Genomic DNA, 27,358 nt, shown 5'->3' on the forward strand with positions numbered 1-27,358 from the left:
TTCTGCTTTAAAAAAAATTCCATATTATCATGTAAAACTGTAATAGGGAAATTATCAAATACAACAGGGGTCTGCTCGAGAAAGAAGGACCCCTAAATCCTAAAATCCCTCATCATTTCAATACTGAATTTCTGATCAGATATGGGTAGAAGCAAAGACAAGCCATGTGAAACGTTTTCCCAGAATAGTGTCTTTTTGCAGATCGCTGAACCACACAAGGTGTGTTTTTGAATCCATATATGGAATTGTGGGTGGGTCTTTCTTTGAGTACATATGAGAGCAGCTTTGCATAGGTCTGTCCATATATGGAAGGTCTCTGACACCACATTTGGATATTTTTAAGGAAGTTGTTGGGAAACATACAGTTTACAGTATGTGTTCTGCATATTTCTAGCAAAAGACTCATGATTTCCGAAAGAATATCTAAGTTATATAATAGCCACTACTAGAGCTACAGTATGTTGCCATACTGTTTTGTTAATTTAGCTGTAACTCTTGTGGTGTGAAGCGCAATTGGAAACAGATTAATGAAAATTAGCTCACTCTAACAAGTAACCTACTGATATGATGAATAATAAATAGGGGCTTGTTCAGTCCCTTGTCATTTCAAGATTGAACTATTGCAACTCATGACAGGTCTGCCCCTGCGTGTCATCTTACCCTTGAAACTGACCCAGAATGCAGCTGAATAACTTGTTTTTAATCCACCCAAATTCTTCTACATTGCTGCATTCTCTCTAATGGCTTCTTGTAGCTGCTTGCTTCAGATTTAAAACAATGATGCTTGTCTACAAAGCTAAAAACAGACCAGCGCCCACCTACTTGAAGGAAATGACCAAACCCCGTTCTGCACCATGTTCCCTTCGAGCCTCCGGCACACCTTGACTGGGCCCACCATCCTTCAAAGTACAAGGAAGACATGCATCTTCTCTCTGCTGGCACCCAGGTGGTAGAATGAACTCCCTTGGCTGTCTTCAAACCAATACAGCCTTCCTCTTCACTAAGCAGTTAAAAGTACTTCCCTTGATTTGTGTGCTTTCTTTTCATGCTGTACTAACATTTTAGCTTGATGGTATTCTTATACTCTGACCTATTATACTAGCAAGAGGATGTGTTTTTGATGGAGACTACACTTCTGTGAGTTGCTCTGGATAAGGGCATATGATAAATGCTGTAAATGTGAATGTACACACTTCTCACAGAATCCTTCACCATATGAATACTCACACAAATGATTTGCCTTGTAGCTGGAACTACTGTCTGAGCTGCTGTTATAGACAATTAATCAACATCTTCTGACAAATAATATCTGTGAATTCAACAGTGCTGTGGTATAAAAATACTTAGAAACTAGGACAAAATAATACCATTGATTAATTAAAATAAATAAATAAATAAATAAAAATAAAATTTCAGTCAAGTCTAAAACATTCACATAAACACATAGTCACGTGAGGGTGCTGGTTATAACCATCTGTTGTCACCTCATTGCTCTGGGTGTTGTCTCAAACTGGAGCTTGAATCAAAAGATCCAATCAGAAATCATGCTTTTTCTTAAGCAATGTTATTATAAAAATGATTGTTCTCTCTTTTAGGAATCTCAGAGCTGCTGGAGAATTTCTGATTTTCATATTTTACATTAGTATATATCAGTAAAAAAAAAAAAAGTAAACACACACACACACACACACACACACTATTTTCAATTTAAACTTGGAAATAAACAGAAGGTTTTAGAATTTTGAACTATGTAAATATTTAAAACAAAGAAAGTAAATGTTCAATATCTTGAATATTTAATATTTAAGATTCTGCACAATTTCTGGGTCCCTATTTAAATGTAAGCAAATTTGTGATATTGACCATATAAACTGCTTTGTACAGGTCGGATTTTCCTTATGCCTAATCTCTTCGATTGAAGCGTGTGTTCAGAAGACACTCTTTTAAAATCAAATTTTAGATTTGATCTAAAATGGATCATAAGATTTTGCAAACTTGTGGATTCCACGCCAGCTCAAGCGCACACTGTCATTGAAGCAAAAATGGGACGTACCAGATACTAAGAAACTCTGAAATTCATGTAAACATTTCAACGATTCTACTTTTCATTCAAGCTGTTGTCAAGAATATAGTTTGTAATGAAAATTGCTGTATTAAAATGGAAAAGAATGCATATTTGTAGAAGTGGTAATAAAAAATAAATAACATTTAAAGGAAACACATTGTGGTTTGCAGCTTTCAAAATGGGCCATGTGATTGTGTGGTTTTTGTGCAGCTCTGTGCTGAAAAACTGAAGTGAAAGTGGACTGAGCAGTTCACAGTGATCTTTGTCATTTCATAATCTAAATGTCTTGGTTTAATTGGGTCACGTTAAAAATCTGGGCAGCGTTGATAAATAAAAGATTTAAAAATTTTAAATAAAAGTACTGCTTTGACCTGCACTGTCGGTGCAATCCATTTGTTTGCTGTTCTGCTTATATATACAGGTTGTATCAACTTTTCTGTCAGAGTATGACAGGATGTGGTGAAGTTCTGGATTAGATCTAGGGTAAAATACTGCATCAGTAAATGTGAACTCAGCTATTACAACTTTTCAACACTAGTGGCTGCAGCAAATACATTTGTAATACAATTTCATTCAAATATGACACAATGCTAATGTTAAAATAAGCAGAAACGACAAACCAGGTCACCTGACTCATTCACCTGCTCTGCATTCCCGGACTTGTGATTACACACACCTGTTGTTCATCACACACGCACTATAAATAAGACAGACTAGCAGTCACACTTTCACAAGTCTTGAGTGGTTTGTAATCCTCCAGGACGCAGACGGATACACTTGTGTTTGCCTGATTTTTTAATAAAACATCAACCTGCACCTGCATCCGTCTCTGCAGACTACTTGACAATGGCATCAAAGATTCATATTATGTCTGTACATGTTCGTTTTTCATCACAAAACAAAGTTACATTGAATTTTTTATTATTAAGTCATGTTATATAAAACTGGTAAAGCTTGTACAACCTGCAAATAGATTGACCAAATTGAAAAGGTTTTTAATTAAAGTAAAAAAAGTAAAATGTCGACAGACAGTATCATAGTTGACCAGACAGTCAGAAAAAACATCTGCAAAACAACCTGTGCAGAAGCAAAACCTTGTTTATTTGAATTAAAATATATCTTGTCAAGCAAAAAAAAAAAAAAAAAGTCAAGCAGTTAAAACATCATGTTGATATTGCATCAGATTCAAATTCAGTCAAATTCAAAGAATGTCTAATCAAGTAGCCTGTTCTCTGGCAACAAAATAACTGATTCCAAATAATTCAAAATAACTTATTTATGTCCAGAAATAGGCTTAAGAATTGGGTGTACATCTCTCTCTCTCTCTCAGGAAATGAGAGGCTGACATCCACCTACAGGATGGTCTATTTATGTCCTCCGGTTATATATTTTTTTGGTGTGGGAAGCTGGTAGGACATGCATATGAAATGTTTTGTTCAATATTTGTTTAACATTTTCCAGTGCCTGTGTGCCAAATAGTGAATTGAAAATGCTCTCGTTACGATAGTGCTAACTTTTTTTTTTTTTTTTTTTAATTATTATTTATCATTTTGACCTGATTTGTACCAATATTGTTCAGGATTAAACTGTTTAGAGGCGTGTAACAGCATTTCTCTCAGCATCCAGTTGGGTTTGAAGTTGTGCACTCAATGCTCTCCTATTGAAAAAATAACAAACAAGAATTCAATTCAATTTTATTTATATAGTGCTTATGTATATATATATATATATATATATATATATATATATATATATATATATATATAGCAACACATTTTATATAAATGTTAATAATAATGTAAATAAGTGTTGCTCAGGAGGCTTTAATTTTGGCTTCACCTGGCTTCTGACACCTCTGGCTTGCTCATTACATATATATAAGCCAGAGGTGTCAGAAGCCAGGTGAAGCCAAAATTAAAGCCTCCTGAGCAACACGTTTTATGGAAATTACCTTTGGGGATCCTAGGAAAGGCAGAATAGCTGCATTCCCTTTCCTGTTCAGCAGAAGAAGTTATTAGTTTGCTGCATGCAATGTGCTTAATAAACAGAATTTTCCAGTGCAACCAGAGATTGAATATCAGCTAGCAGACTTGTAAGACATGTCTTTGTGTGGTTGCATAGAAACCCATATTGCTTGTTGTACTTTATTTTATTATTGATAAATGTATGACAATTAAAATTTCAAGGTAAAAAAAAAAATCTTGTTTAGTATCAAACAACTTCAGGTTTTAAAAAGTGAAATATCTTGTAGTTTAGAGAATACATTGAGAAAAAAATAAAACAAAAGCACCAGAGAGATTTCACAAATATTTCCTATATGAGAATCTAAACTTTAAATAAAAATGAAACTTATTATGATAAAAATGGGCTTTTAATGGGCTCAAGTGTCCTTTTCTACATATGTAATGAAATTATGAGTTTGGTTAATAAGAAACAGCCAGATAGAAACTTATAAAACCAAAGTGTATTTGATCTTGCAGAATAATAATATTCTATCTGCTTTAACCAGTGTTCAAAAAACTACCTTCTAAAAGTGTGAGAATTTCCATAATTTAAATCTGAAGTAACATTTAGGTTCAGTAAAGTGAAGGTCTTGTTGTGCTGCAAATATGAATTTCCGGATTTTAGAGTTTTGCTCATTTCAACGTCAAAATTGTTCAAAGAATTGTAAAATATAAGCGCATTTGTTTTAATACCTTCAGGCTGTGACCTGACATACTTCCTGACAAACAGTATCTGAAATAACATAATTTACTGATCCAGTACTAACAAATCCAAGTGATATTATACTGCAGAAGACTTATAACTGATTTACATTTGTTTACAAATATTGTGCTTTACCTTCAGTTCCAGTTATGCTTTTTTCCAAAGAAGGGAGAATGTTTTCAAAACTGTCATAATTAGAAATCTTGAAAAATCTGTCTTTGATACCAGCTATCGCTGTCATCTCTTGTATTGCCTGTGTTTTATTCAGAACCTCCGGCCCCACCTGAGAAAACATCACTGTATTAGCAAAGACAGTAATTCTTTCAGCACACGATATGTAAAAGATTATTAAAGTCATTGATTGCCATAATAAAAAAAAAATTATATTAAGCATAGTAAACACAATTCTATAATTTTAATTATAATAAACAGGCCTATAGCTGTAATTCAAGATATTTTAAGGGCTTTAGACAAGATAGCATGATAAATATTAGCTGAATTAAAATTAATTTGTACCACAATTGATTTGATACACATTTTGATTAGTCAGAAGCTGTTGATTAATTATTCATGTAACAGTAAATTAATTTAATTAATTTACACACATCCAACAGTACTGCTGGCTATAAGTAAAATTACAAGGTTGTTTAACAAAGAAAACTATATAATTGTTGATATGGTGATGTTTAAGTTAACACTTCCGGAAGGAGTCTCCAGTGTCAGCGTTTTATAACAGTGAGAGGTAAAGCTGTTCCTGAAGTTTTCCAACACAGGAACATCTCCGGGAGAGAGGACATGGCATGTTATGGTTTCTTTTAACATGACAAGCATTTTTTTGTCTTATTAATTTCCAGTGAAAGTAAGGCTACAACTGTTTATAGTCGTATAAGTGATAACAGGAACTAACTTGTTTCTCAGATGTTCGGCACGAATAAACGTAACTATAAACTGATCAAAATCATGATGTGTCAAACTGTCTGTATTTGATCCTATCCTGTTTGATCCTATTCACTGTGTCAAATGTATGGTCAGAAAATCATTGAAAAATGATGAATCTTTTAACAATATAACATTGTATATATGCTCAGTCCAAATTAGAATATGAAATTAATGTTTTTGATTTTAATAAGCAGAACCCTAAAAACATTTTCTTAAATGTATGTCTAAATCTACTATCTCTGGTATTGTGCACATCTGCACAAGGTAATGGGAAAAAACTAATAACCTCTGCATTTACATTTTGACCAATTCTATGTATACAACAAATCAATTAGAGTTACACTCTTACATAAATGTATAAAGATTCTATGTGACAAACATGTGGCAATAAATTAAATACAAGCATATTAATAGTTTCTGTTCTGTTCTTGTCACTAGAGCTATGAAATAGTGTAAAAGTGTAAACTTACCCCTATAGCATAGCGAACAATCCCCTCCATCTGTGGCATGTTTAAAACCTCTGTGAGGTTTATTGGATGTACCAACATCTCTCCATTAGACAGTAGAATAATCTTTTTTTTGGCATTCTCTTTTGATCCACTTTGAGGAACAAAAACGTCTGTGCTGCAGGTAGTACAGGACACAGAAGCTAATAAAGACTTTGTAGTAAGATGTGCTGTAAACATTGATAGACTGTCAGCCATTGATACACTTCTGTGCAAACTCATGATAAGACGTTTTTAGGTTTGAGTACTTACAGAACATGGTAGAGGGCTGAAGCTGTCTTTGCGAACCCATAAATCTGTTTTATGTTCTTCACCTTATCCAAGGCTCTGGGAAGGTTATTATTTTCTTTCAGAGAGAATTCTGTCCTTATGTCTCTCCCATACTGCACTACTGCAAACTTGCACTGAGGAGAGAATTTACATGCTGTACATATACACTAGACATCATATGTACACACATACATACAGTAAGGTCCGGAAGTATTTGGACAATGACAGAGTTTTTGAGATTTTGCCTTTATACACCACCACAATGGATTTGAAATAAAACAATCAAGATCCAAGTGTAGACTTTCAGCTTTATTTTAAGAGGTTCCACAAAAATATGGCATTTACCATTTAGGAATTACAGCCATTTTCAGCAAAGTACCTCCATTTTCAGGGGCTCAAAGGTATTTGGACAAAGTGACATAATTGTAAATATAACCATAATTTTAATACTTGGATGAAAATCCTTTGCAGTCAATAACTGCCTGAAGTCTAGTGCCCATGTTCTCAAAACTCAAATTCTGAGTGTCCTCCCTGGAGATGCTTTGCCAGGCCTTCACTGCAGCCACCTTCAGTTGCTTCTTGTTTGTGGGTCTTTCTGCCTTCAGTCTTGTCTTCAGTAAGTGAAAAGCTTGCTCTATTGGGTTGAGATCAGGCGACTGACTTGGCCATTGAAGAATATTCCATTTCTTTGTCTTCAAAAAGTCTTGAGATGCTTTCGCAGTATGTTTAGGGTCATTATCCACCTGCACTCTGAAGCGGCGTCCTATCAGTTTTGTAGCATTTGGCTGAATGTGAGCAGAGAGTATAGCCCTATACACCTCAGAATTAATCTTGCTACTTCTGTCAGCAGTCACATCATCAATAAACACCAGTGAGCCCGTTCCATTGGCATCCATACATGCCCATGCCATAACACTGCCTCCACCATGTTTGACACATGAGGTGGTATACTTTGGATCATGAGCTGTTCCTTTCTTTCGCCATACTTTTCTCTTCCCATTATTCTGGTACAAGTTAATCTTGGTTTCCTCAGTTCAAAGAATCTTATTTCAGAACATGGGAGGCTTTTTTAGATGTTTTCTGGCAAAGTCTAATCTGGCTTTCCTGTTCTTGAATGTTACCAGTGGTTTGCACCTTGTTGTAAACCCTCTGTATTTACATTCATGAAGGTGACTCTTGACTGTAGATTTTGCCAATGATTGTCCTACCTTCTCCAGAGTATTCTTGACTTCTGTTGATGTTGTGAAGGGTTTTTTCTTCACCAAGGAAAGGATTCTGCGATCATCCACTTTAGTTGTCTTCCGTGGTCTTCCAGGTCTTTCGATGTTGTTGAGCTCACCAGTGCTTTCTTTCTTTTTAAGAATGTACCCAACTGTTGATTTGGCCACACCATAGGTTTTTGCTATCTATCTTATAGATTTATGTTGTTTTTTCAGCCTAATGATGAATGATGGCCTCCTTCACTTGCACTGAGATCTCCTTGGACTTCATATTGGTAGCTCCAGTCAAACAGCTGCCAAACGCCAACTCAGTACCTGATATCAACTCCAGACTGAAAGCTGAAAGACTACACTTCGATCATATCTTGATTGTTTTATTTCAAATCCATTGTGGTGGTGTATAAAGGCAAAATCACAAAAACTCTGTCATTGTCCAAATACTTCCGGACCTGACTGTATATATATATATATATATATATATATATATATATATATATATATATATATACACATAGATACACACACAGATACACACACACACACTAGATCATACTAGATTTATTTATTTATTTATTTATTTATTTATTTATTTTTCATTTTTATAATTAAAAACATTTTATTAAAGGCTTAATTCTAGTTGTAATTACTAGATTACTAATTGTTTCCCTACATGCCTTACTTACCCTGAAACATGTTGTCCGAACATTATTCATCACAGTATTAATAAAGTCTTTGGCTCTTTCAAAATCTTCCTTCTCAATGCTAGCAGAGCCGTCTAGCACAAAAGCGATCTCCGTCCCTGCATCTTCAGATAAACACAAGCGCCAGAGGGATTTCACAAATATTTCCTAAATGAGAATCTAAACTTTTGTAAAATAAAACTTATTGAAAAGCATTTGTGATCATAATGTGCTCTTAATGGGCTCAAAATATCTTTCTATTATTTATTTAATGATATTTTGAGATTGCTTAATAACAAAAAGCCAGACAGGACCTTATGAAACCAAAGAATATGTGATGTACATTAGTTGTTTGCATTTGGGTACATTGACTTAATTTATAATATATAAGCATATTTGTGAAAAAAAATCACTGCTTGTATTCATATCTTCAAATTAGTTTGTGTGTTATAGACAAACCAACCCATATATCAAAAATCAAAATAACAAATATTTATTTGAAATGTTTCACAATGCTGTGTTTCAAATTTGGTGTTGATGGAACAAAGTTTGTATGAGAAGAAGAAAAAACTATTTTCAAAAAAATTCAAAATGGCAGAAAATTTTATCTGGGGGAAATTAACATCATGGTGTCAACTGAACTCGGCTTGACCCAAAGAACCAGAGGAAAGTAGAATTGCTAAAGGGCTTGAGTACACCCAAAATTGCTGTGAAGATAGCTGAGACTGTCTTCTGTCACTGTGTCAAACTGCCATAGACTCCCACAGGAAGTAGAAGTAGAAGAAGAAGAAGAAGAAGAAGAAAACATGCAATCACTAAAGAGTGTCTATGCACCTTCGGTGCTTGGCCCCCTAATTATACTGCAGAAGTCTTACAATAGATTTGCACTTATTTACAAATATTGTGGTTTACCTTCAATTCCAATTATGCTTTTTTCCAAAGAAGAGAGAATGTCTTCCAACTCAAAATAATTAGAAATACTGAAAAAATGGTTTTCACTGCCAGCTATGTCTATCATCTCTTCTATTGCCTTTCGTTTATGCAGAACCTCCAGCCCCACCTGAAAACAGAAAATCACTGTACTAGCAAAGACAATAAATCTTTCAGCACACGATAAGTAAAAGATTTTTTTAAATTATTTTTTTATTTAAAAAGCACACTGTAATATGAAGCATAGTAAACACAATTTAATAATTAACAAACCCAAAGCAGTAATTCAAGATATTTAAAGAGATTTAGACTGTCAGGTGGCAGAGAAGGATGCAAGTGCAGGTGAATTGAATTAGGCAAACAATCCCAAACACAAAAGCAGAGAGGTAAGCAAAGCAGCAATGCAAAAACACTATGAATAAACCAGGCCACAGAAGCAAAAGGGTTGGTATCATCAGGAGGGGGTTTATGGAACGAGATTTCAGAGTCAGTAAATATAAGTCCAGGTTATTTATAGGTGTGTGTGTGATTGTGAATAGGTGTGTGTGATTAGATGTCTGGTGACCTTGAACATGGAAATGAATGTGGCTGATGAGAAATGAAGTCCATTTTTGCCATGTTGAGATGCTGTGATGAAATTTGAGTTAATGGCCAAAACCGTCACTGACATAACATAGACAAGTTAGAATGATAAATATTGGCTGAAATTAAATAAATTTTTGGTACACATTCTGATTGGTCAGAAGATGTTGATTAATTTACTGTACCATTAATAATTATTTAAATGTAATTAATTCACCATAACAGCACATATCCAACAGTAGTGCCGGATGTAAGTAAAAGCAGAGGTTTACATGAATGCGTTTCTTCTAATACATCGTTTCTATGGTAACAGCTCATTCAGAGGGACCTCTATGGTGGATTTTCCACATAATATAACCCTAATTTTAAAAAAAGTCAATGCATCTTTACTTTCTTTGTAACTAATCATTTTGTGATTAATATTAATGATATTATTAATTTATGTTCTTTGACTTTTAGGTGGTTAACTTGATACATAAAGCCAAACTGTCTGTATTTGATCCTACTGACTGTGGGGAAAATAGGCATTTCAGAAGTGCGGTCAGAAAAAGCAAACGAAAAATCTTTTTAAAAATTGAACACTTGAACAAAATAACAATAAATTTCAAAAAATGCATCCTTATTTCCACCCAGTCCACTTTGGCTATCTTAATGCCCAATGTTTATTTTTTGTAAAATAAAAAAGAAAAACTAACATTTTGGGTTTCAATCACCACAATCTTAAAACATTTTCAGGTTTCTCAAATATATTTGTAAATCTACTATTTTACTAAATGTGAGTCTAATATGATAACGTGGCATATTAACAGTTTTTTGTCCTGTTCTTGTCACTAGAGTTCTGAAATGTAAAAGTGTAAACTTACCCCTATAGCATAGCGAACAATCCCCTCCATCTGTGGCATGTTCAATACCTCTGTGAGGTTTCTTTCATCTCCCGTCATCTCTCCATCAGACAGTAGAATAATCATTTTTTTGGCGTTCTCTTTTGATCCACTTTGAGGAACAAAAACGTCTGTGCTGCAGGTAGTACAGGACACAGAAGCTAATAAAGACTTTGTAGTAAGATGTGCTGTAAACATTGATAGACTGTCGGCCATTGAGGCACTGTTGTGCAAAAACATGATACTTACAGAACATGGTAGAGGGCTGAAGCAGTCTTTGTATTCCCATGAATCTGTTTTATGTTTTTCAACTTATTCAAGGCTCTGAGATGGTCATTATTTTCATTCAGAGAGAGTTCTGTCCTTATGTCTGTCCCATACTGCACTACTGCAAACTTGCACTGAGGAGAGAATTTAAATACTGTACATATACACTTCATATATATATATATATATATATATATATATATATATATATATATATATATAAATATGTATACATATATATATATATATACACAATAGGTTTAATATATATTATTTGTTGTATTAAAGACATTATGTTCAAGGCTTATGGTTGAGATTTAAACCACGTTACGCACATTAACCAAATTAAACTCTAACTGTAAATACTAAATTGTTTCCCTACATCCCTCACTTACACTGAAACATGTTGTCCAGACATTTTTCATCACCTTACTAATAAGTACTTCGGCCCTTTCAAAATCCAGCGGGCTAATGCTACTAGAGCCGTCCAGCACAAAAGCGATCTCCATCCCTGCATAAACACAAGCACCACAGGGATTTCACAATTATTACCTCTATGAGAATCTAAACTGGAAAAAATATATGGGAATGAAATATACTGAAAAGCAATGAGGGTCATAGTGTGTTCTTAGTGGGCTCAGAATGTCTTTCTCTTGAGTTATAGCACTTATTATTTATTTAATAAAGTTATGAGATTGACTAATGAGAAACAGCCAGTGGCGGGTATTTCCGGCTCGCGCTGAGCGCCGAGTGCAGAAGGCCTCAGCGCGCTTACGCAATCAGCCACATGACAGCGTGCACTTCTGGGTTATGTGTTTGTCTATGTTGCCATGTGTGTTTTGTTTTGGTTTCTGTCCTGTCTCCACATAGTTTATAAAAGTGTCAGAATTTGGCACAAATACATGTTCTCAGCATGGTGTTTATTAGAAATTATTGTCAGGAAATTGTCAGTCTAAAGCATGGGTCAAAACCAATGACTGTATATACGACATGGTGCCATTTACTTCAAATGGGCCTAAATATTTAGCAGTTTAGAGTTGTGTATAAATGTTTGCGTAAGCCAGTGATTCTCAAACTTTTTTCAAGCTTGGGGGCACACAGCGCGTGAAGCGCACATACGCTGTTAACATCCTGTGCTTGCTACTGTCAGCGGCCTCGTCAACCTGAAGCGCAAAGCGTTTCCCTTTTATTTTCTCAATGAGCTGTTCCTACAAGCCATTTGCAATATCAAAAATTCGTCTTGATATGGTGTCATTAGACACTGGAATAGTCTTGGAATAGGGACACTCGCCTTATCAAGCAGAACTGACACCATATCTATGGCAGCGGGAAGAATCAACTCTTCTTGCATTGTGCAACGCGATACGCCATTTTGTATGAAGCCAGTTGTGCTTTTGCTGTTGCTGAAGTGGCTTTTATAAAATTACTTTGCTGCCCATGATATTGATCAAGTGTTCTTTTAAAAAAACTCAAGTGGCTTTTGAACATAATTTGGATGTAGCGTCTCAATGTGTCTTCTTCATTTGGTGGGTTTCATGCTGTCCGCTGCCAGCGTTTTAAGACACAGGACACACACAGGTCTCTCTTCCTCACCAACCACATTAACGGTGAAGCCAAGAGCAAGATTATGCCTCATCATACTTTCTGCATTTAGCTTTTGAATGACCAGCACCTGAATGGGAAGTCTGTGTGACCTCATCTACTGCTTTTCTCTTCCCTTTCACAAACCGATCCATCTTCCATGCTACGTCTGTTGGCTGTTTTTTTTTATTTTTTATTTTTTCATCTCCTGCGCCCCCCTAGGGTTAAGCATCAAGTAAACTGTCAGTTCTCGAAGTTGTTGTGTTGGAAGCAGGAAACATGGGCAAGTGTAAGGATCTTAGCAACTTTGACAAGTGCCAAATATTGATGGCTAGACCACTGGGTCAGGGCATCTCCAAAACAGCAGGTCTTGTAGGGTGTTCCTGGTATGCAGTGGTTAGTACCTACCAAAAGTGGTCCAAGAAAGGACAACCGGTGAACCGGCGACAGGGTCACGGACACCCAAAGCTCACTGATGCATGTGGGGAGTGAAGGTTAGCCTGTCTGTTCTGATCCCACAGAAGAGCTACTGTAGCACAAATTGCTGAAAACGTTATTGCTGGCTATGATAGAAAGGTGTCAGAACACACAATGCATCACAGCTTGCTGTGTATGGGGCTGCATAGCTGCAGACCAGTCAGAGACCCCATGCTGACCCTTGTCCACCTCTGAAAGCGCCTTCAATGGGCACATGAGGATCAGGACTGGACCATGGAGCAGTCCACATCTTTTACATCATGTGCACAGCCGGGTGCATGTGCGTCATTTACCTGGGGAAGAGATGGCACCAGGAGGCAGTGTGATGCTCTGGGAGATGTTCTGCTGGGAAACCTTGGGTCCTGGCATTCATGCGGATGTTACTTTGACATGTACCACTGACCTAAACATTGCTGCAGACCAAATACACCCCTTCATGGCAACGGTATTCCCTAATAGCACTGGCCTCTTTCAGCAGGATAATGCCCCCTTCCACACTGCAAAAATTGTTCAGGAATGGTTTGAGGAACATGACAAAGAGATCAAGGTGTTGACTTGGCCTCCAAATTCCCCAGATCTCAATCCGATTGAGCATCTGTGGGATATGCTGGACAAACAAGTCCGATCCATGGAGGCCCCAGCTCACCAATTACAGGGCTTAAAGGATCTGCTGCTAACATCTTGGTGCCAGATACCACAGCACACCTTCAGAAGTCTTGTGGAGTCCATGCCTCGGCAGGTCAGAGCTGTTTTGGCAGCACAAGGGGGACTTACACAATATTAGGCAGGTGGTTTTAATGTTATGGCTTAAGAAAGGTAATAAGTAAGTTAAAAAGGAAATGGTTTAACATGAAAATGGAGAACAAAAACCTACTGTACCCAGGTAATCATGCACAGCAAGCACAAGCACATCACATAGGGAACACGTTTATTATTCAAAGCAAAGTGTCTCGGCAGCTTTCAGCCAGAAGTCTCTCACAGCCTCTCTGATGCTACGCCAGAACAGCAGGAAACGGATGGTCCCCAACACATTATGGAATATATGGCACATTGCAGCTTGAGACATACCAGATCACTCACTTCACTTAGTGCTGGCTCTAATAAAGTTTTGCAAAGCATTGAAGAAGATGGCAAATGGAAAAAAAATTATACGCTGAGCCACTGCCCATCCTCCTTTTATACAGCACCATTTCTTCTTAATTGAATGACCAGTCTTATTTGTCTTTAATTTATGGTTTATGTTTGCTTACTTTCTTTTTTTGTCATATTTAATATTTCCTAAGTTAATGCCATTCATATGAAATGACTGGGTTTCACAAAAAATATTCATTAAATTTGTGTGTTATTGAAATAGCTACATAAGCTATTTGAACTTGACAGTATAATCTGTAGCCTATATAAAAGTTAAGTAACTCATCTTAAATTATGTGACTTGAAACTGATCAGTCGAGGTTTACACTGGTTAGTCTTCAAAAACATTGGGGCAGACTGCAAGGTAAACTGATATTTTAAAAACATCTCCAAAAATTGTGGAGATGGAACTTAAAAATGTAAGTTTTTTTTTTTTTCACTAGCCCAGACTTAACATGGCAATGGACAGGATTAATTGTACTGCAGCCAGCCACTAGAGGGTCTCAGTGACATTTTGGCTTCACTATTGAATACCTATTGTGACATCCACCCATATATACAGTCATTGATCGAATACAGGCGGGAAGTATCAAAAAAGGATAACCATCAATAACATGAGAAACAGACAAGGGTCAAAACCAGGAAGTAACTATAGAAATGGGAAACCATAAAACCATGGAAACTAGAAAACAGAGGCTAAGTAACCCTCATACATAAAACTTCTTAATAAAACAGCAGAAAACGAGGACTTAAACAGACTGAAAACTGCAGAAAACTGAAAACAGATGGATACTATCACAGGATGACATGCATATGACAACGCAAGGGGTGGAGACAGGACCAGGCAGTGAAAACAAGCAATGGCACAGACAAAAGCACCATGCTCTGAGGGGTTCGTGACAGAATTTCCAAAATGTAAACTGAAGTAAGCTTAATGTGTAAGTTTTGTTAATCTGCAAATATACATTTCAGGATTTTAGAGTTTTGGTGACTAGAATGTCAAAACTTTGATGCTCAAAACATCACTTCACCCACATAGAACCGTATAATACTAAGGTAACATAATGTCATTTGACTTTGGGTGCACTGACCTAACTGTAAAATATACAACCATATTGTTGAAAAAAAAAAAATAAATAAAATCACTGCTTGTTTCATATCTTTAGCCTGTGACCAGAAATACTTCCTAACAAACAGTATCTGAATAACATAATTTACTGATCAAGTATTAACAAATGCAAGTGACATTATACTGCAGCATAAAGCATACAACTGATCTGTATTTATTTACAAATATTGTGCTTTACCTTCAATTCCAATTATGCTTTTTTCCAAAGACGAGAGAATGTTTTTCAAGCTGGCGTAATTAGAAATACTGAAAAATCGGTGTTCATTACCAGCTATCTCTGTCATCTCTTGTATTACCTGTGGTTTATCCAGAACCTCCAGCCCCACCTGAGAATAGAAGATCACTGTATTAACAAAGACAATAATTTTTTCAGCACACAACATGTAAAAGCTTAAAGCGTTTATTGCCATAATTTAAATAGCATAGTAAACACATAGCATAGTAAACACATTTTACTAATAAACAGGCCAAAAGCAGTAATTCAAGATACTTTAATGGCTTTAGACATGATAGCATAAGAAATTTTAGCTGAATTAAAATTAATTTGTACCACAGCACTGTTGATTTGGTAGATATTCTGATTGTTAAGGACAGAATGTGTACCAGAGTATATGCAAAAATGTGCAAGTGGAGTATACAAAAATACTTCAGGAAATGCTGTTAATGGAAAATATTCAACAACAGTATCAGTAACCGCTTCTCATCAGGCCACATCACGCCTGTTCCATTCTTGTTACTAGAGCTATGAAATAGTGTAAAATTGTAAACTTACCCCTATAGCATAGCGAACAATCCCCTCCATCTGTGGCATGTTCAATATCTCTGCGAAGTTTCTTTCATCTCCTAACATTTGTCCATCAGACAGCAAAATAATCATTTTTTTGGCATTCTTTTTTGATCCATGTTGAGGAACAAAAACATCTGTGCTGTGGGCAGTACAAGATACAGAAGCTAATAAAGACTTTGTGGTTGGTCATTGATGCACTTTTTGTGCATCTAGTGCAATTTTGATGTACTCATGAAATGAAATTTTTGGGTTTGAGTACTTACAGAACATAGTAGAGGGATGAAGCAGTGTTGGTGAACCCTTGAATCTGTTTTATGTTCTTCACCTTATCCAAGGCTCTGAGACGGTCATTATTTTCTTTCAGAGAGAGTTCTGTCCTTATGTCTCTCCCATACTGCACTACTGCAAACTTGCACTGAGGAGAGAATTTAAATACTGTACATGTACTAGACTGAATATATATTTATATATTTAAAAATTTTAATTTTAAAATTCTGATTGTTTCCCATCATGCAAACATTTTTTTCTGTAATTTAATTTTTTTTTGGGAAAGTGAATTTTTAGACAGAATTATATACTCTTTTGTTTCGTGAAAATAACAGAAATAATTTGATAAAATTTAATGTATAATAAGTAATGAAACTAATATAGAGATTCCTTTTAACCTAAATTATTTTTTACATTTTTCTTTTAACCTGCAGTCAGAATGTGATACAATATGTCAAAATTGATATTGAAATTGATATTGTACAGTTTTCATGAATTTTTCAAACCGTTTGATGCCTTACTTACATTGAAACTTTTTGTCCAAAAGTTTTTCATCATGTTGTAAATAAAGTCTTTTGCCCTTTCAAAATCTTCCCCCTCAATGCTACCAGAGCCGTCCAGCACAAAACTGATCTCTGTACCTTCATCTTCGAATAAACACAAGCGGGAGAAGAATTTAACAAATATTACCCGTTTGAGAATTTAAACTGTAGTCTAAGAAAGCCACATACATCAGTCACCTGATATACTCATTTTGTCCATTGATAGACAAAAGAAAATACCTTCATTTTCATCTTCATCAGTGTCAGCATCATCCTGTAGAGCTCTTTTCTTCCTCCAGTGGTCTAATTACAAACAATATTTACAGTATTTAAAAAATATATTAAAGATAAAATTTGGGCATTTATACAGTATCATTATAAGAGAGTGCTAGGGTGGCCAATCTAAACATGAGGAACAGTGTAAAGCCTAGTGCACATCACATGAATTAAGCCCATTAATCCAGACGCTGACTCATTTTGGCACTCAGAGACTACTCGCCGTGCACTCCTATGGTCACCGGTCATGTATTCCAGGGTCCCAGGTTTGATCCTGAGCTCAAGTTACTGTCTGTAGGCTTTCTGTGCATGTTCTCCCAGTGTGGGTTTCCTTCAGGTTCGCTGGTTTCTTCCTACCTCCCAAAAACATACTAGTAGGTGGACTGGCTAAGATAAATTGCCCCAAGTTGTGAATGAGTGTGTGAATATGTGTGCATGGTGCCTCGTGATGGACTGGTGTCCCATTCAGGGCGTGTTCCTGCCTCAAGCCCAGTGTTCCCGGGAATGGCCCTGGATCCACCGTAGCCTTGACATGGATAAATTGGTTACTGAAAGTGTAAAAGTTTGAGCAATATCATTTGCTTACATTTTCTCCTCATACTCCCACACAAAAAGATGAATGAACCGGGTTCCTGTAATCACTCTATTTGCAACTAGCTGCAGAGTGTTTCACACTACGTTATTCATTGGCAAGAAAATCACACTACATAAGCACACTTCATGACTGGTCGCCAGGAACATGTAGTTGCTGAGCTGGGGGTGTAGTCACTGCATGTCAAGTCGCTGACTGGATTATCGGGGCTAAAATCATGTAGTGTGCACTAGGTGGTTCTCTATGACTAGTTGCCACTACAGCAATTTCTCACTGTTGTACAACTAGTCATAGAGGGGTTCACACTACGCGACTCATCACCGAGAAAAGCCAGTGAGAGTCTGAGAGGAAATTAAATTCATCTGCTGTCATGCCTCGCAGATCCCTGAATCCAGGTTATCATCCATGTGTTTTGTGTAATAAAGCTTCTATATGAACCTATTTGGCTTGTCATACTCAAATGGTTTTGAAAAAAAACCAGACAAACACAAAACTAATTCAGTCAGTGCACAGTATGAAACTAGCTATGTTTCTTTTCATTATACACTGCCAGCACCTCCCCAACCAATATTACTTTCACATTTTCTCTTAGACTTTTTTTTTTCTTGTTTCAGTACAAAATAGTGACAGTCACATGACAGACAGTTCTTGCATTTATTTTTGTGAGAAAGCAGGATTTGGGGATCAGGGGCACTTCAGCAGGGAGCTCTCAAAGTGAAAGATCATGTAGTGTGCACACCAGTACAACACCAAACAACAGATTACAAGCGAGTCAAGTAGTGTCGTTTGAAAGGGTCAGTGATTGAGATTTTGAATGTTGAGAAGTGTGCATTCAGCATTAGTGGGTGTGCTTATTAACAGAGAGGATGACATGTTGTAATTTGCACTCAGTAGTGACATGTTTCAAGTTGAATTTTGAGACTTTGGAGGCAGGAATAAAACATGTGTAGGTCCTCACAGCTATGACTGGTCACTCTCAACCAACCCCCTTTCTTCTAGAAACATACCTTGATCTTTTAAATTTAAATTTTATTTTTAATTGACAAATACTTAAAAAAAAAAGGCAAGGTAAAGTTGGAAGTACATTACAAGAGGGATGAGAATGGGAAAAATTTAAATAAACAAATAAGTAGATAAATAAATGAAAAAGAATAAGAAAGGGCCAGGGGTAAGTAATCAAAAAAGGAACGAGTAAATATGCAGATCAAAAATTTAAAAATTCCAAAAAAACTACAGTGAATTACAAACAGTAATACCAAGTCTGTTACAAATAGTCAAAGTTTTAATAGCTTTTTTATTCTCAGATAAAATAAGGTCCAGATACTGCTTGAACTCCTGTCATGTAATGCAAGTAGAGATGGATGCAATTGCAGTAAAAGCTTTTATTAAAGGGCAGGCAGATAAATTCAAAAACGTAAGGCAGAGGCAGAGTCAAAAACAGGCGATGTACAAACAAAGCAAATTCCCACCTCCAAAATCTCAAAATTCAACTTTAATCGCGAAAAGAGTGTAGCCTCTGAGCAAATAGATTTGTGTGCTCGCAGTTCACCTCACACTCTCTGTTAACATTGTTTCACACTCTCAGATTGGCAGCCCTCACACTCTATATTAATGATACTGTTATATATAATTATATATATATATATATGCATACATGCATACAGTTGGGGTCATAAGTTTACATACGCCTTGCAGAATCTGCAAAATGTTAATAATTTTAAAAAGAAATGAGGGATCATAAAAATTGCATTTTTTTTATTTAGTACTGCCCTGAATAAGCTAATTCACATAACAGATATTTACATATAGTCCACAAGACACAAGATTTACAACATTACAACATTACAAAATTTACACATATGAACCAGTTCAAAAGTTTGCATAAGCTTGATTCTTAATACTGTGTGTTGTAACCTGATGATCAGTGATGATGGTTTGTGATAGTTGTTCCTGAGTCCTTTGTTTGTCCTGAGCAGTTAAATTGCCCACTGTTCTCCAGAAAAATCCTCCAGGTCCTGCACATTCTTTGGTTTTCCAGCATCTTCTGCATATTTGACCCCTTTCCTACAGTGGCTATATGATTTTGAGATCCATCTTTTCACACTTAAGACAATTGAGGGACTTGTACACAACTATTACAAAAGGTGCAAATATTCACTGATGCTCAAGAAGGCAACACAATACATTATGAGCCAGGGGGATGTAAACTTTTGAAAAGGATAATCGGTATAAATTGTTATTGTAATTGTTATTGTTATTGAAACATGTAAATATCTTATGTAGCTTCTTATGTAGCTTTTTACTAAATGAAAAAAATAATATCTTTAAATAAAATAATAACAATTTACACCGATCATCCTGTTCAAAAGTATACATCCCCCTGCCTCTTAATGTATCGTGTTGCCTTCTTGAGCATCAGTGAATGATTGCACCTTTTGTAATAGTTGTGTACGAGTCCCTCAGCTGTCCTCAGTGTGAAAAGATGGATCTCAACAACATATAGCCACTGTTGGAAAGGGGTCAAATATGCAGAAGATGCTGGAAATACAAGGGACAAACAAGGGACTCAGGAACAACTATCACAAAACATAAAAACAGTCGTTTATCATCTGGGTAATGTCACAAAGAATTAAGAATCAAGCGCATATAAACTTTTGAACTGGTTCATTTGTGTAAATTCAGTTATTATTGTGTCTTGTGGACTAGATGTAAACATCTGTTATGTAAAATAGCTTATTCAGGGCAGTACTAAATAAAAAAAAACAAAATGCAATTTTTATAATCCTTCTTATTTAAAAAATATTCTGCATGGCATACATAGATTCTGCATGGCATACATATATACATACATATAGATTCGGCATGGCATACATATATACATATACATATATATATATATATATATATATATATACACACACACACACACACACACAATGGATATAAAAAGTCTCCACACCCCTGTTAAAATGACAGGTTTTTATGATGAAACCAAAAAAATTAAAAAATGAAACCAAGATAACTTTTTCTACCCTCAATGTGGTTTCATCTGACTGCTGAAGTCATTGTCTGCAAAGAGCTTACAAAGCATGCATGGTATCTCACTTGTTGAAAGGTATTGATCAGGAGAGGAGTATAAATGAATTTCCAAAACATTAGATGTACCATGGAACACTGTAAAGGCCATCATCAACAAGTGGAGAAAATGGAGCACCACAGTGACATCACCAAGATCAGGACATCCCTCCAAAATTTATAAAAGGACAAGACAAAAACCTACAGAGACCTATGGCAATATTGAAGGAGCTGCAGGAATACCTGACAAGTACTGATTACTCTCTGCATGCAACAACAATCTTTCATATTCTTTACTTGTCTGGGCTGTGGGGTAGGATGGCTAGATGGAAGCCCTTTCTCACAAAAAAACATCCAAGCCCAACTTAATCACCCCAAACCATGTGGCAAATTGTGCAATGGTCTGATGAGACCAATTCCAAAAGGTATAATAATTCCATAATTCCAAAAGGTACATATGGTGCAAAAAAAAAAAAAAAGCACATCACCAAAAGAGCACCCACACTGAAACATGGCGGTGGCAGCATCTGCTTTAGAGCTGCCTTCTTCAGCCAGAACTGGAGCTTTTATGATGGTGGAGGGAAAAATATCAGTCGATTGTACTATAAAACCTTCAGGCGTCTGCTACTAAGCTGAAGATGAAAAGGAATTTCCTTTCAGCATGACAATGACCCAAAGCATACATCCAAATCAACAAAGGAATGGCTTAACCAAAAGAAGATCAATGTTGCTGAATGGCCTAGCCAGAGCCCAGACCTGAATCCATCCAAAAATCTGTGGTGTAACCTGAAGTGGGCTGTGTACAGGAGATGCCCTTACAATTCAATGGATCTAGAATGTTTTTTCAAGAAAGAGTGGGAAAATATTGCTTAGTCATGATGTGCCATAGTGATAGACTCTTACCCAAAAAGACTTTTACATTAGTATTTTGTTTTTGTTATTTTGACTTTTACAAAGAGTATTGTAAAAAAAAAAAAGGTGCTTCAACAAAGTATTAGTTTAAGGGTATGTACGCTTATGCAACTAGGTTATTGTAAGTTTTTTCTTTTTCCTTTTTTCCCTAAAAAGTTTCTGATTGGTTTTCACTTAATTTTTATACATTGTAATTTCACATTGAGGGTGGAAAAAGTTCTGACATGATTTATCTTGGTTTCATTTTTTTTACTTCACAAAAACCTGCCTTTTTAACAGGGGTGTGTAGGCTTATAATATATCCATTGTATATAACTACTTCATTATTTAATTTCAAATTTTTCCTCAGATGCTTTTACCTTGATGAAGAGATGTTTGACTGCCTTTATATTTATTGTTATTGTTGTTGTTTGCATTTTGTTCCAGTAGCTGTAAAACTAAAGTGGTGTAATGTTATTAAGTGAGGATCATTAAGAAAAGTCTTCTGATGATAGAATTTCTTCTGTGACACATGTGCAGACACATACCCAACTTTTCGGGATAGATTTTACTCTTTTTCTGATGACCAGACATGTATGTACAGTTTTTGTTGAAATATTCAGTTGATGAATTCATTGTCCAAACTTGGTTACAAACCTAAGTGTTGAGATAACAGATGTTTCATTTAAGGTTCACAAGTTTTGGAGATTCATTTGCTTTTCAAGCATAGGCAGAAATGGACATGACATGTTTATTGTAAAGCTATTGTAAAGCTATCATAATTTCTGTGAAAAGCCAGTATGCACAACACAAGCTTAATCAGGGCCTAGGGCACAGGGCACATAAATGCCATATTCAGTGGTTGTCCATAAAAGCATTTTAAGCATACAGAACAACTCTTATTCCTGTCAGGCTCAGTAAAAATTGATTAGACAAGCTGAGATTGTTATTCCTATAGGCCTACATAATGCATTGTGCAGAAAGAGTGAAAGGGTATGAGGTTAAATATCATATTCATATTCCATACACTCACCATCCACTTCATTAGGAACACCTGTACACCTTCATATTCATACAGTTTAGCAGTTTAATACTCAAACCAGGCCATCTGGCACCAACAACCATATCACAATCAAAATCACAGAGATCACATTTTGTCTTCATTCTGAATATTAACTGAAGCCCTTGACATGTATCTGCATGACATTTTGCATTGCGCTGCTGCCACTTGATATGCTGATTAGATAACTGCATGTATGTGCAGGTGTACAGGTGTTCCTAATAAAGTGGACAATGAGTGTATTATTGCTCATCATATGCCACAATCACTGGCAATAGATACTTTCTACCTGAACGTCTATTTCAGATAGTTTAATGAATGTTTGAGATAATGAATGAATTTGTGGCTCTGAAAAAAGTCAAATATATTTAGTAGTCATGTAGAAGTAATCACTGTGTCCTTAATATTATTAACCATATTTACTCCAGCAGGACTTTTGATGTTCCCTTCAGGAAATGCTCTTGAGAAAATGTCATGTCTATTGTCCCTCCCCATAAGCTGAAATGAGATTTTTGCCCTTGTCAGGTATGGCATAAATAAATGGTTAGTTTGTATTTGAGGCCTTACTGTGTCACTCAAACAAACGAATGAATGAATGAACTAGCAAACAAATTAAATTACTATGAATTAAATTAATATTTTTTATTTGTTTGTTTATTTATAGTCTCCTTATTTTACAACCCCAGGGTGTCATAAATAAGCCTCTGTGTAGTTTGCAGTTTGCACATAGCCTACACAACATTATTCAGGCCTTGACCAGCAAATATGTTATCTCTTTTTTATCTCACTGCCTAAAAGAGAAGTCGATATGTCTCACATGTTTAGCAGGGGAAACTGTGGTTTTACACAGAACTAGGCTTTCATAAGAAGCAGACCCAAAATGAACCGCATCACACATCTTACCAAATAAAATTAAAATATTCAAATTTATGTAATTGAAAATGTGAGAAATGAGTGAAAATAGAAAATATACCAGGAACTGCTCCGTATCTTCCCTCCAGGATGCTGCAGATGCAATGGGACCTGTAAATGATTTATTAGCAACCTTATTGTAGATGATCTTACAGTAAGTGCCATTTAAAGCAGACTAAACATATCAGTTAGAGTAAATAAGTATCATATCTGATCTTTATTTTAAATACATACGAAACAGACAACACATTACTAAAGTTTAAAAAAACTTTACCAGTAACATTTATTCTAGAACAGATTTTCTCTGCGCATCTGGAAACGTCTCCAGAAGTAGGAGAAGGGACAAAAACTCTAAAAATTAAATAAATAAATAAATACATAAATAAGCAAACATGTATTTAATTGTACCCAATTCAATTTTAGATTACATTACTAATATTTCAGTGCATTTTCAAAACTTTGTAGAAGATACTAACCTGTCCCTTGATTGAATAATGGTTTGACGGAACAGTGGGTCATCATTTGTAAACTTGCTCACTGGTTTTGTGAATATGTTGAATCCCACTGCTGTGTATATGCCTGTGATTTACAAAATATATGCAGAAAACTATAGAAGGATGGAAGTCTCACAATATGAAAAAAGTAAGAAACTCTTCAGACTCTTCAGACATATCTGTTTTTATCAGGAATTCAAATCTCCATAATTTTTATACGTCTTACTCATATAAGTAAGATGTCTGTATGAGTCACATAGATTAGGCTAAAAATGACATACCTGTTATAAACAGCACAGCTGCAAACATGTTGCTGAGGCAGTTGAGTAACTTCTGTGTCACAATTTTACACTGTCTGCACATATACAGTTCCTGGTGATGTGTGCAGAGTTCCTGTCCTCCGTGTGAGGCTGGATACTTTAGCTGGCTGGCAAAAACCTCATGATTTTTGAAAGAATATGAAGTCATATTCATGAATGTTCATCATAGCCACTACTAAAACTATGTCGCCATACCGTTCTGTTAATTCAGCTGTAACCCTGGTAGTGTGAAGTGCTCAACTTTAACAGGTAGCCTATTGTTTTATATGAATAATAAATACGCACTTGGCTAGTCTGCCCCTGCGTGCCATCTTACCCTTGAAACTGACCCAGAATGCAGCTGAATAATTTGTTTTTAATCCACCCAAATTCTTCTACATTGCTGCATTCTCTCTAATGGCTTCTTGTAGCTGCTTGCTTCAGATTTAAAACAATGATGCTTGTCTACAAAGCTAAAAACGGACCAGTGCCCACCTACCTGAAGGAAATGATCAAACCCCGAACTGCACCATGTTCCCTTCGAGCCTCTGGCACACCTTGACTGGACCCACCATTCTTCAAGGTACAAGTAAGACATGTATTAATCTTCTCTCTGCTCACACCCAGGTGGTAGAATGAACTCCCTTGGCTGTCTTCAAACCAATACAGCCTTCCTCTTCAGAATCATAATCAGAATCACCTTTATTGCCAAGTACCGTAGGTTTACATGTACAAGGAATTTGTCTTGGTGTACTGGTGCTTAGTACAGTAACAGTAAAATGCGAGAAATAAAAAAATAATATTAACAGAGTAAACAAAATATAGAAATATAAAAATTTAGGAAAATATAATAAAAATAGAGACATTATAAAAATAGATTCTTCACTCTTCACTAAGCAGGTAAATGATTACTAATTTAATTTTAAGAAATGATCCCTTGATGTGTGTGTGTGTGTTTTTTTTTTCCTCTTGTACTAACCTCCCCCAGACAGGGTTTTATCTTGATGGTATTCTTATACTCTGACATTTGTACTGGCATGAGGATACGTTTTTGATGTTGATTACAAATTGTAATCTACCGATTGAAATAAATGGATTGGATTAGTTTATCAGGGGGGCATTGGTAATTCCTTTTTTACACGTTTCCTCAGTGCTAAAAATCTTGCATCCGGACAAAAATTCATCAGGAAGGGTGAGCTTTTGTATTTTCTGTGAACCTGGATGTTTGCATCACGTTTGGTCACATGATGTTTGGTCACATGATCATGCTCTGTTCACAACATGGCGTCCAAGCAGTTGAAGAGACGCTGGCTCTTATTTCAGTTTGGGGTGAACCAAAAATACAATAAAACAGTAATCATAAAGTACATGGGAAGCATACATTTTTCGTTTCAGGAAGTATTCAATACCTGGGGAGGGTCACTGAAAGGCATGCTACGAGAATGAGTACAGCAAATACAGCAATTATCAGCAGTCAAACATCGTTTTTCCAGCACGAGGCGACATCTGCACAGAAAATCATGGCCATTTGTACCTGTATTAGGACTAAAATGATCAGACGACTGTGATTGTGGCAAAAAAAATAAAAAATAGTAGGTAATTAGGCCTGAGAAAAACACTGACATTACCGATCCGGATGGTAATAAAGTTACAGAGGAGCACCTGTAAAATAGGAAATTACCCCAGGACCCCATGTACATTTAATCCCATCCAGACAGGGCTAAAATTGGTCCTGTAGAGACTAGAACATAATTGGTGGTAGAAAATTAAACTGAAGAAGAACAAAGAGAATCATACTGAATCATACAGACCTGAAGCTCAATCAAAAACGGAATTTACTATACCTAAGATAAAATTGAGAATATACTCTAAGTGAATCTCATACAACAGCAATTCTTGTAACAGACTGACTTAAAAATCACAGATACATTACTTCATATACTTCATAATTCTAAAAAATCTTTTTTTTTTCCCTGAAAGTACCATCAAGGAATGAATAAAATGCCAAGTATGTAAATATGATTACAAGAAAATGTGTCTTGGTCTTTATAATTCTGGTGCAGAGTCTTTATCTTCTGTCCCTTGTGACTTTACATCAGGGATGGGCAAATGGCGGCCCACAGTATCTTTAAATACAGCCCGCTGGACCATATTATACCATATATGATCGATTTTACTACATTTGAAAAGTGGGTCATGAAAGGATTGCTTTCAGATTAGGATGTTAATACTAACCCCAACCAGGAGAGGTTGATAGTTCTACAGACCTGCTGATCACTGCAGTAATTACAGCGTAGTAGGATTTTGATTCATCCTGCATTAAGTCAGTGCGCGTTAATGTGAACGATATTGTGACACCAAAATGAGCAAAAAGAAAAGAAAAATTGACAATGAAAATCATGTTTTCCAGTCAAGATGGGAAACAGATTGACTTTTTACAGAGTTCAAGGGGGCACCCATGTGTTTCGTTTGTTTGGAAACAAAATCTGTAATGAAAGATTTTAATTTAAATCACCATAACACCACTGCTCACAAAGAGATGTATGAAAGATACACTGGTGATGCCAGAGTTGCTCACAGCTCAGATTTAAAAGGGAAAATACATCATCGGCAGTGCAAGAATCATCACTAAAGGCATCTTATGCAGTTTCACTTGTGTTGTGTATAGTGGAAATGTTGTCTGAACTGATCAGCAAATGCATGTTTGGGGGGTGGTCTGGTATGGAAATTTATGCACTGAATTGTTATGTTCTTTCAGCATTATTATTTATGGTAATATGTGGATTTTGGTAATAACAT

At 35.9% G+C, this 27,358-nt stretch overlaps 2 protein-coding genes across 2 annotated transcripts; both read right to left on the reverse strand.

Annotated features, from left to right (window-relative positions):
• Positions 1–147: 147 nt before the first annotated feature.
• On the reverse strand, positions 148–13,714 carry itgae.1 (integrin, alpha E, tandem duplicate 1). The gene is made up of 10 exons (XM_053239532.1): positions 11,442–13,714; positions 11,029–11,180; positions 10,762–10,915; positions 9,299–9,446; positions 8,390–8,511; positions 6,469–6,620; positions 6,181–6,334; positions 4,907–5,054; positions 4,017–4,059; positions 148–3,722 (listed from the first exon to the last, which is right to left on the reverse strand). Exons 1-9 carry the CDS (start codon positions 11,553–11,555, stop codon positions 4,028–4,030), a joined length of 1,176 nt encoding a protein of 391 aa, XP_053095507.1. The 5' UTR covers positions 11,556–13,714; the 3' UTR covers positions 148–3,722; positions 4,017–4,027.
• A 738-nt stretch (positions 13,715–14,452) lies between these two features.
• LOC113532622 (integrin alpha-E-like) lies at positions 14,453–25,322 on the reverse strand. The gene is made up of 11 exons (XM_026924070.3): positions 24,542–25,322; positions 24,243–24,345; positions 24,041–24,117; positions 23,828–23,877; positions 22,343–22,451; positions 22,175–22,252; positions 17,201–17,263; positions 16,944–17,065; positions 16,415–16,566; positions 16,137–16,290; positions 14,453–15,690 (listed from the first exon to the last, which is right to left on the reverse strand). The coding sequence occupies exons 1-11, from the start codon at positions 24,732–24,734 to the stop codon at positions 15,523–15,525; spliced, it is 1,269 nt and encodes a 422-aa protein (XP_026779871.3). The 5' UTR covers positions 24,735–25,322; the 3' UTR covers positions 14,453–15,522.
• Between the last annotated feature and the right edge of the window lie 2,036 nt (positions 25,323–27,358).

The sequence above is a fragment of the Pangasianodon hypophthalmus genome, chromosome 14 (genome assembly GCF_027358585.1).
Source record: "Pangasianodon hypophthalmus isolate fPanHyp1 chromosome 14, fPanHyp1.pri, whole genome shotgun sequence".
NCBI classification, from domain to species: Eukaryota; Metazoa; Chordata; class Actinopteri; order Siluriformes; family Pangasiidae; genus Pangasianodon; species Pangasianodon hypophthalmus.